Source organism: Microchirus variegatus (assembly GCF_963457635.1).
Source record: "Microchirus variegatus genome assembly, chromosome: 22".
NCBI classification, from domain to species: domain Eukaryota; kingdom Metazoa; phylum Chordata; class Actinopteri; order Pleuronectiformes; family Soleidae; genus Microchirus; species Microchirus variegatus.
In genome coordinates, this window is record NC_139823.1 from 8,380,416 (window position 1) to 8,391,242 (window position 10,827).

Here is a 10,827-nt window from a genome sequence, read left to right on the forward strand (position 1 = left end):
TGTAGAGGAGAGTCCACAGACGAATGTATAGTCTTTATTGTAAGAGAAAAACGTATAATTTGGCCGTCGCAACTTACATTCCTAAGCACAGAGCTAACGACTCCGTAAAGACCAGCTGGTAAAAACCATGAAGGCCTCTGTGTAACCCTGGGACCCATCAGTTGTATACAGAGTGTTCCTCATTATCTTTCCCCCAAGGTGGACTCTAGGTATCAGCAGGATAAGGCGCCAGGCATCTTGTCTTGTCGGCTCTCCCCTTTCCCCGCCTTTTCTCCGAAAACCTTCAGATAAACTGATACCAAAACTCTGGGATTCACAGGGAGACTGTTCATGTCTGTCATGATCACAGTTCTCCTCAGATCATGAGCTGCTTTTCAGCTTAACTCCATCTTTGGTCGTGTCACCTGATAACCAAATTCCTGCAACATAAACGCTATGTTTCTTTATCCAGTGACCACCAGAACTGTATTAAAAGTATTAAAACAAGGATCTACATCATTTCACCAGACAATGATATCGGATCACTTTTCTATACTCGTTGACAAAAAAAAATCTAATTTTTCTATATTTAGCTCTGACCGGCTCAGTAGTTGTGACTCACTAACAGTCGGATTTCATGGCGGCGCATCAGCATCTGTTTGTCTGCATGTGTGCTGACAGGTGGTCTCCAAGGAGCGATCAGTGGCTCGCATCTCATGAGACTTCAGAGGTTTGAGAGGAAATTTGTTTATTAATTTTCCCAGTTCATTCTCTTGTCTACGTAACTGCGGTATTGCATTTTCACCTTTGCATTTGATATATTTCATAGTGCAAGGTAGGACAATCACATTCAAGTAAACACACAAGTAAAATGTTAAAATTGGAAAACTCCAGCCCTCGTAGGAAGTGTGACACCGAGGCGTTTAAAGAACCAAAATCAAACCTAGACAGCCCCCTACACATTCATAATTCATAATACTTTCTGCCTTTAGCAGTTTAGACAGAAGCTCCAGAAGCTCGAGCACTGACAAACTACCTGTTTTAAACATGTCAATGACAACATCGGAGTTTTTACTGCTAGAAATGAAGCCCTTGGAAAACCTGATATACTCAATGTAACACAATATCACCCTCCACTATCTAATTTTTTTACATTTTTAAAAAAAGAAATCTGTAATTTCTAAGCTTTTGGCAGCAAGTAAGTGACATGTGGCTTAATTTGAGGGTTTCCACCCATTCTGTTTTAACACCATACAATTTAATATTTAAATTTCTGATTAAAAATTCCCTTGATAAATGACAATTCATTTCATTGTGTCTCTTCATCATCCGAGCTCTCAGCTATGCGGCTTGCATATTCGGCGTAGTCAAAGGCAGAAAACCTGATGGGAAGCTCATTCCACTTGATGCATTTTCCCATCTTCTTCTCACCGAGTGTCACCACAAAGTTTTTCACATTGAGGCGGGGGCACTTGACCCCACGGTACTCCATCATTGCACCCCATCCCTGGAAAGAAGATATTTAGGTTTTGCAGTTTGCCTTTGCACTGATTTGGAAAACGCACAATTTCTCTCTATAAACAAAATAAATGTACCTGCCCACAGTCCTTGCACGCGATGAAGGAATTATTCTCAAAATCAAGACGTCCCTCTTGCGGAGAGGTGTTTTCTCTCTGAATGTACAGTTCACTGAAAAAAAACAGAGCAAAAATCACTTAATAACATGCACTCTTGTTTGTTTTACTTAATGTGAATTTTAAACTGCACCTAAACTGTGTTGTAACATTGACTCTGTGCGCGTTTTCGATGACCTCGATGTCTTCGCCAGTGCACACGTGTTTACTGCAGCCCCGGCAGCTGAACGTCACATCGGATGGTTTCATAGACTTGATGTCTTTCTGCTTCTTCTTCTTTATGCTCACTTTGTTTTCCAGTATTGCCTGAATCTGAAAATCCAGGATCTGACAGAGGACAAACAAAAACATCACTGTGAAGACGGAGCCTCACAGCAGTTGCGTAAATTCAGTTCCACAGACACAACACGCACCCGTTTTTCATACTCCTCTTGATTTAGGGCTTTGATTCTGTCGATGGCTTTGTCCATCATGCTTTTGCGGTACTCATTGACACACTCCTTTTCAGCCACGCCAGAGTTCTTCACCTCGACCAAAGTGTAACTGCTGTCCTCGGCTCTTCCTCTGCCTTCAGCCTGCAAAACAAAATGGCGTCCTGAGTCGGTATGGTTCAAAAGACGAATGCTCGGTATTATTAAATATAGACCACAGACATCACTGACCTGAATCATAGCGATCTCATTGGTCACATGTCCATACCGGATAACAAAATTACAGGCCGGTATATCCAAACCTTCCTCTGCTACTGTAGTAGCAACCAGCAAGTTGATGTCACCTTTGTGGAACCTTTTCAACACCTCCTTTTGCTCAGCCTGTTCAACACACATTTGCGGTAGGAAGGTTTACACGTACACTTTAGCATTTTAAAGGGATAGTTCAGGTTATTTCTAGTTCAGGTTATTTGTATAAGGTATTGCGACATTATCAACACTGATTTCCCTGAGCGTGCTGCCAAGTGTTCAGCCTTTTCTGTCAATCAGCCTGGGATCCAGACACTCTCTTTCGCTAATAACATCGCTGCCAGCAGGGACAGACGGAAAAACTCAATATATCCTCTTAATAAAAGTACCCAATCGAAAAACCTGAAAACCTGCTTAAGTTCGACATAGTTTGTAAGCTGCTCAATGTCTAATGCTGTGTTCACACGGGACGCAAATGTTCCGATGCGCCGTGCCAATCGAGTCTAGTGTATTTAACCCAAATTTTGGTCTGAAGACAGAAGTAACAGGCATTTCCTTTCACCATCAACCACATCTAAGCATTGTTGCACTCTCTGCAAAGAAGAAACCACCGTCGTGTGTGGTTTCACAACATCGATTGGTACCAACATTAGTATCACTGTTCTAGCGTTTCTTTATGAGAAAGAGGATCTTTCATAAAGAGGCTCCCTCACAAACCAGCATTTTCGGATGAAACCTCTGACACAACAGTTTAAGCAACACGATTACATAAAATAACCTTCTTCAACAATAACCCAAGCTACTTTGTATTTTATAGAAGTGCACGCAACTGGTATATGTGAACTATAATCATTCGCATACACCAGTTCACGCAGAGTGATCCGAATGTGTCCCTTGAGGGTTAAGAGCAGGCAGAGTGGCAGCTTGATGTACTGCGGGCGATAGAAGCTCTCATGTGAACTTGAGCAGCCTCGACACAAGCTAGCAAGTCGTAAAATTAGCTGCTAATCATGCTAAAGTATTGCTGGAAGCCGTCCTCATCCATGCGGAGCTCCCAAAGTAAACAGTGACTATTTCCAGCTCCGGATGGTTTATTCTCTGTGGACATTTTGTGTCCTCACTCGAAAAGGCCATCGCTTAGGGTTAGCTAACCCTTTGTGAACAGTTTTACACATTAGTCTATAGAAAAAACTTTTTTGCACTACCACGTATAAGGGGGCATGTTAAGGAAGTTTTGGTCGGTTATGTAAATCAATACAAAGGCTTTAGAACTCCAAAGTCACAAGATAACACATACAGTACATTATGTCAAACTCAAGGCCCGGCGCCCAGATGTGGCCCGCCACGTCATTTTATGTGGCCCGCGAGGGATTAATTGGTCTTATAAAACTGTGTTAACATAGGTCTATGCTGCTTTAAGCCGTGCGTTGACCATAAACTACATTTCCCACAATGCATGGCAATTGCGTTACCCGCAAAGTGACGGCACCACCATTGTGGACCGGGTTACATCGACAATGCATCATATTTGTAACTTGAATAAGTAATAAATACAGAAAGTTATTTAGCAATATGTTATGGAGTAGTTACCTTTAGTTTACATTATATTTGGTTACATTTATTCTGTATGACAGTTGCATCTGGCCCTTTGAGGGTAACCATTATGCTGATGTGGCCTTCAGAGAAAATCACCCCTGACATACAGTATAAACTGACTGATGGATGAAGCGACTTAACAACTCCTGACAAACGTATTCTAAAGCTGAAGTCTGTGGCACTTGGCATCATACATATCAAAGTCACTGTAAATAATGTGTCAATACCTCATATAACCACACTTCCCAAAAACCTGAACTATCCCTTTAAGTACACAGGATGTGCTAGAGGACGAATGTGGAATCATTTGAGCAGTGTGTGCACTCACAGGGGTCATTGGTTTAACAACACTCTGGTCTCCTCCTCCAATAACATAAGAGGCTTTTACGCCAATGTCAGCAAACTTGGGGTTTTCCTGAATCCAGTGACTTAGCGCTATAGCACTGCGCCGCGTTTTGGTGAAAATGATCCCTCTGGCCTCCTCCCTGCTGCTGAACTCGTGCAGAATTTTACTCCTCAGCTTTGACAGGCTGTCATTTTCGTACTGTGGATTCTCTGCAAGCCTCTGCAGCTCTTCCTTGTTCTCTGCAGGACAAATAAAGCGGAGGTAAATTGTTATTATGATTTTCAGAGAGGTTGAAGGAAATTTGACTGATACCACTCTGGTGTGTGTTGGGTAAACAGCGAGCAGGTAGCTTGGCACAAATGCAGGATAGAAGACGACGTCCGCTCACAGTTATAATTAACTGTCTGACTCTTGTTTGTTGCTCTTGGACAATAAATAGGTAGTCTGGGACATTTTTATCCAGGTTAAACACGAGCTGGTTTTATTATCTAATTCACCCAACAGCTGAGGTTTAGCAGAAGTGCTACTGATTACATGAATGAAGGCTTTAAACCTGTGCTGTTCTTGCTGTGAGCCTACGGGCCAATTCCAATTCCTATCGTAACCCTCAAGCTCAACCCTTAATTTTGACTGGCCCTCAAAACCAAGTGTTGAGGGTTATTTTGTCACTTAGAAATGGGACACCCCTTAAATGCAGATACTTCTTCAGACTGTGGGGCCAGAATAACGCGAAAGCTGCGTCCAGTCTGTCAACTCCAAAAAAGAAGAAGAAGAAGAAAGCATTTACATCACGATTATTTATTACGATCCATTTGTCAGTCAAGTTATTAGGTTGTCAGTTAGTTATAAGATGATACTCATACAAATACCACAACCACAGACATATTCAGCTGACAGTTACCACACACCACGGCTTATTGAAAAGTAAACTCTAGCAAACGATCGCTTGTCCGCACCGGCCGGCTATTGACAAAATAAAAATAAATGTTACGCAACAATGACGTCAGTAATCCATAATATGGGCCTAAACTAAGATAATATAATGGTTTTCATAATTTTTATATCTCTATTAACAAAGGAAATACTTAATTTGTAGCGTACTCGTTTCGCTGCTTTCGACGCCATCTTTGTTTTGTCAAAACACGCAATGCATTCTGGGTAGCCCCTGCTCCCAAGGGTGGTCTCGGAAAATCTCAATATTGAGGGCAATACAGCCCTTAAACTTGGCCCTCAACTTAATTTTTCTGAGAATCGGGACAGCACTTGCACTAGAGGGAGCGCACATTTTTGAGATTGAGGGTTAAGCAAGGAATTGGAATTCACCCTACGTCTCAGTAATACAAGTCAGGTTGGCAGAATATTATTATACCTTTAAACAGATTGAACAGGAATCTTTCAGTGTCTGTAATGTGAATGATCTGCTCCTCGTCTGGGGCAGTTTTCCTCTTGATTTCCTGCTCGTGGTATTCGTTCAGGAAACTCAAAGCGTCGCACATGCGAATGGTGTTGCTGAGGTTCAGGCCCTCGCTGTACTGTCGAAGGTGCTCGGCGCACACCCGCACTTTGTGATCGTCCCCTGTTGCAGCTGAAAATGAAAATTTAAAACACATCTCAGATTGCTTCAATTCAGGTCTTTTTTTGAGGATTAGGATAATAAAGCACACTGTAACCTGTACCTTTTCGCTCTCTATCAACAATCCATTGTTCATAATTCTGAGAACCAAGGTCACAGCTGGGGCTCAGCTGGGCATGGATATGAATGGCATTCATGATTTTCTTTAGTACATCACTGAAGGGATCCTGGAAAATATAAAACAAAAGACTCTTACTGCCATTCCTTTAAAGAAAAGAAACCCCCAACTGTATGAAAAGATTGTTGTACCTCTTTTCTGTCTTCAACATATAGAGTTTCTTTCCTTGGCGACTTTTTATAGTCCCCAATGTCCCTCGTCATGATTTTGGAAGCATCCAAGTTTGCACAGATCTACGAAAGAGACACACACTTTTTGGTTTTTGAATCAAAATGATTCACCTTTGTCTATGTCTTTGCTTTTAACAACTCTATGTCTATGTCTGAGTTAAAACCAAAGCTTTCATTTCTTTCTCTTTTGTTGGACGCTTTGTGTCTCTGCTCTTTCTGCTAGGGCAGGGTGAAACACTGGATCCAGCTTGGCTGGATAAACAGGATTCTTGATTAACTGGGTGGAGAAATGGGGTCATTCAAATGAACGGTGATGAGGAACTGAAACTGAATAGTATAGTGACACAAGGACGTGCTGGGTGTAACACAGTGAAAGTTGGTGAATGTAAGACAATGTAATAAAAATACAACTTTGTGTGTGTCAAAGTGGATCGGGGTGGTTAAGGTTTTTCATCTGAATAGGTGGACACAGAATAGAAACTTGAAATGGCATTTACCCGCAGAATGTGGTCCTCTGCTTTTTGTATTATCGTGGCTCCACCGACCCCCGGTGAAGCAGTCAGACCCAGTATCTGAGGAAGGGCCACGGGCTCCTTCTGCTCTTTCTGCAGCGTCCTGTTCTTGTGCTTCTGCTTCAGGTAACGCATCATTATTTGCTTGTAGACGCCTTCTTTCTGAGTGTGATGACACTCGTCTATTACAATCAGCGTCAGATCTGCAGAAGACATAAAACAAAGTATATTCAAGGCAATGCAAAGTCATTTTCTGACTCATGCTTGATAATGCCATTTAAGTTGATAGGGAGCGTTGTGACTGTTGCATTTAAAGGAGACATATTATACCCTATTTCTACAAGTTAACATAGTTCCCTGGTGTCCTAATGAACATCTCTGTGACTTGGTGTTTTGGTCAAAATACCTTAAGGGTGACGCACCACAGCAGTTCAATCACCCTGACAAAACATCCCTGTTCAGAACGCTTGGTTTTGAGTGCCTGTCTCTTTAAACACAGGAAACTACGTTAGCATCACTGAGGCTCCTGCAGCTAACAGCAGTTAGCATTTGGAAAAGCCATCATTTGCCGACTCTAGCAGGCACATTGCCGTCATATATAGAATGTATCCGCTGGACACGTAAATCCTCTGAGGCTGGAAGTTTGTGTGGAACTCTGTGCTGCACTGCGCAGCCAAGAATAGAACACTTCACATACATGCTCTTCCGGATACTATTTCCCTCACCTGCACTCTCGAGTTTTTTAGGAACAAATCTTACTACTTTGTTTAGTAAGATTATGACTAGATAAGATAAAGGTGTTTCCCTTCTCAGACTATAGCGTTTCTTTGTAAGAAAGAGCCTCTTTCACAAACCAGCATTTCTCCAGAAACTGACGCAACACTTTAAGCCACATGATGACATAAAATAACCGAAGAAACCGTCTTCTTCCAAAATAACCCGAACTACTTTGCATTTTTACAGAAGTGCACCCAACTGGTGTATGTGAACTATAATCATTCACGTATACAAGTTCACTCGGAGTGATACAAATTTGTCCCTTGAGGAAAAGAGCAGGCAGAGTGGCAGCTTGATGTACTGTGGGTGATAGAAGCTCTCATGTGAATTTGATCAGCCACACACTGATGGCTTGAACAGACGTGTGGCCTGGAAACCAGGAGATGTGGGGGTGGGGGTGGGGAAGCACACGCTTTCAGGCGTTTCAGCAAACAGCATATGTTCCACTGAGGTTGGCTATTCCACCCTGGAGTGGTGAGTGCCAACAGGAGTGAACAGCAAAGCCGGAATACTTTGACAGATCCTGTCAGGTAACATCAGGGGAGATGCCGTGGAGACGAGTCCTCCGAGTGGTATTTTTGTTCCAAAGCTTGTCAGCGTTTGTGGTTTAGGCCTGGACAGATTTTTACCTAAAGGTTTTTATGAAACCTCGCTTACAGTCAAGTAAGTACAGCGAGTACAGGACAACGTACCGCTTAAGTTCACCCCTTCATCCTCTCCTTTGTGAGACCTCTCCAAATAGTTTTCCAGAATCTGGGCCGTGCAAATGACGATGTCGTTTTTCTTCACGATCTCTGTGAAAGAGATTTTGAGCTGAGAGTCTCCGCTGACCCTCTCCACTTTATACGCGGGCTTCAGGAATCGAAGGAACTCCGCGGCATAATGCTGCTCGACAAGAGGAACCTGCGAAAAAAACACCCAGCGAAAATGTGTTTATTAGAACGAATAAAGGTCAAAACTTTTAACAAACAGAAGTAGCAACCGATTAAAAATAGTTTCCAATATTACAACGCTTGTGATAATTTAAGAAAGTAATTATTGGTGACCACAATAACTGCACATATCCAATTTTCCACTGGATAAGGGTCAGGGAAGACTCGTGGTATTACACTGCAGTGCAGTTTAAGTCACATACAAAAACCATTTCTCAACAAAATAGTTCTGTAACAGGACGACCTTTTTTTTCCCGGAGTGAATCACATGCTGTGTGTGCCAAATAGTAACAAAGAGGAGAAGAAAATCTAAACCTTATGGTTTGTAATTTGTAGTGAGTTGACCCAACACATGTGCAAACTGACTGAGAGAGAAAATGTTTTCTTTTTTGCTGTGAAGAGGACAGAAGTAGGTTACCATAACAGTGCAGTACCATAAGTCAGGTTTGAACGGAGTGAGAGTGCACTACCTTGTTCACTAAGACGACTACTTTCCCAGGCTGCCCCTTTGCCCTCCTGCCATCCAGATGTTTTTTAGTAATATAAACTGCGACTCTGGTTTTACCACTTCCTGTCGGGAGGCATATGATGATGTTTTTCCCCTCCAAGGCAGGTCTAGCCACGTCCATCTGATAATCTCGAAGACCAATATCAGTGCTCTCTGGGCCTCCGGTTGCCTGCGCTGGGTCAGTTCCATCTGCAGTGCAGAGCAAAGGTTTAGACAAAACCTCTGTCCCTGTCAGCAACCCACAATTACAGGCGGCACAGGCAGTAAAAATACCGAGCTTGTCATTGTTGGCGGTTTTGGTCTCGTAGTGGAATGTTTTCTCACTGGTGCTATTGAGAAATCAAAGCCTATTTAACAAAACAGAGCTAAAGGGAACTGTAAATCAACTGTATGTCTAGTAAAGACGTGCAGCTTTTCTTAATCATAATTGCCTCATTTGCCTTTTTTTTCATCTTTGTTCTTTGTTTTCTGACATATATGATGCTGCTAATTCATCTTCAGCGTGACTTTGTAGTAAAATGAAGTGCAACGAATTCAAAAATGTGTGTCATATGACACATAAAAAGATGTAACCCAGGCTTTTACAACATTACAGTGAAACTGGAATTCACACTGAAACAGCAGGCTCAGTTTTCCTTGCACAAACTAACATCTGTCTGTGTCCATTCATCATTGAGATTTTTTGTCAAATTGCGAGGCGTGTATCATTTCATCATGTGGGATTAGTTAAATGCTTTTAATGAAAGCAGACTTAATATGATCCACTTCAGTCAGCATAGTAGTTGCTGGCAAGATATGACTCACATGCTCAGTTTGGGCTTGGGTTGGGGATAAAACATCACTAAAGAACTATGCTTCCCCATCAGTTATGAGTCCAAACCCCCACAAAGCTTCCTAGGCATTGCCGGAGGATAAAGGAGGACATTTCAAACAACTACAGTACATAATTGTGACTGTACGGATGGAAAGACAGAGCTTTTTAAAAAGAAAAAAAATAATGAGAGGTAAACAGAGGCCTGTGAGGCCCAGACACTAAACTCATTAGAGAAAGGAAGTAAACAATCAGAGATGTTTTATATTATTTCAAGAAGAACAGAAAATCCACAGTCCACCTATTTTTTTAAATGTGATTTAGTCCAGAGGACAAAAGCAACCCTGCACATGAAACTCTTCCACACAAACACTCATAATTCTAATCTACAACTGAGTTGGAGGAGCCATTCACATAATGCAAAGAGACAGGATGTTGATGCAGTAACAACTTAAGCATGACATAAACCCAGAAGAGGAGGAGGGGCAGCAACTTTAATATTTACTTTGCATTTTTTTTTTGTTACACAATATAGAGTCTGCATGTGGTTTTAATTTGAAGCGCTGTCCTCTTTGACCTCTATGTGGTTGATCATGCATCCACACATGGGACACACAGATATTTCACTTTTATGACGCTGTGCATCTACACATGCAATGTTCACTTTTCCTATTGTTTTTTTATGTGAACAACGACCAACGGACCAACGCACGAGTGAAGACTTGAACAGTGTTAAATAGTGAGTACTCAATCGCCAACCTGGTTGAGAAGGCTTCGGGCTATCTGGCATTTTTTCGGATTCATTGCTCGTTCCTTCGTACAGGTCTGTAAAAAAGAAGGGGAAAAAGAAGAAGAAGAAGGCAATACATCTGGACCTAGTTGACAGAGCCAGCTGTTAAAAGCAAAGTCCATCCAGATTTTCATGACGAAAAAGCTCACCGACATTTCCTGGCCACGCAGTTACTTTCAGATTAACTTGCTTAAGATTCAGTATCTGTCAGTATAAAACCTAATCTCATGTATACAACCTAATTATGGACAGCTTTATTACATTTACACATAAGGTGAACATCTATCTACCTAATCTAATCTGTCTACATATGTTTGGCTCCTCTCTACACAAATACAATG

At 41.9% G+C, this 10,827-nt stretch overlaps 1 protein-coding gene across 1 annotated transcript in view; it reads right to left on the minus strand.

The window, feature by feature from the left end:
- Nucleotides 1-772: 772 nt before the first annotated feature.
- The window catches only part of ifih1 (interferon induced with helicase C domain 1), a 12,944-nt gene continuing 2,889 nt past the window's right edge, over nt 773-10,827 (minus strand). Inside the window, exons 4-16 of the mRNA XM_083908670.1 lie at nt 10,456-10,521; nt 8,848-9,074; nt 8,138-8,348; nt 6,654-6,871; nt 6,118-6,219; nt 5,912-6,035; nt 5,605-5,820; nt 4,218-4,474; nt 2,276-2,425; nt 2,027-2,188; nt 1,747-1,940; nt 1,575-1,668; nt 773-1,486 (exon numbers count right to left, since the gene is read on the minus strand). Coding sequence (XP_083764796.1) covers nt 1,289-1,486; nt 1,575-1,668; nt 1,747-1,940; nt 2,027-2,188; nt 2,276-2,425; nt 4,218-4,474; nt 5,605-5,820; nt 5,912-6,035; nt 6,118-6,219; nt 6,654-6,871; nt 8,138-8,348; nt 8,848-9,074; nt 10,456-10,521 — 2,219 coding nt within the window. The 3' untranslated portion in view covers nt 773-1,288. The remainder of the gene's footprint in view (nt 1,487-1,574; nt 1,669-1,746; nt 1,941-2,026; nt 2,189-2,275; nt 2,426-4,217; nt 4,475-5,604; nt 5,821-5,911; nt 6,036-6,117; nt 6,220-6,653; nt 6,872-8,137; nt 8,349-8,847; nt 9,075-10,455; nt 10,522-10,827) is intronic.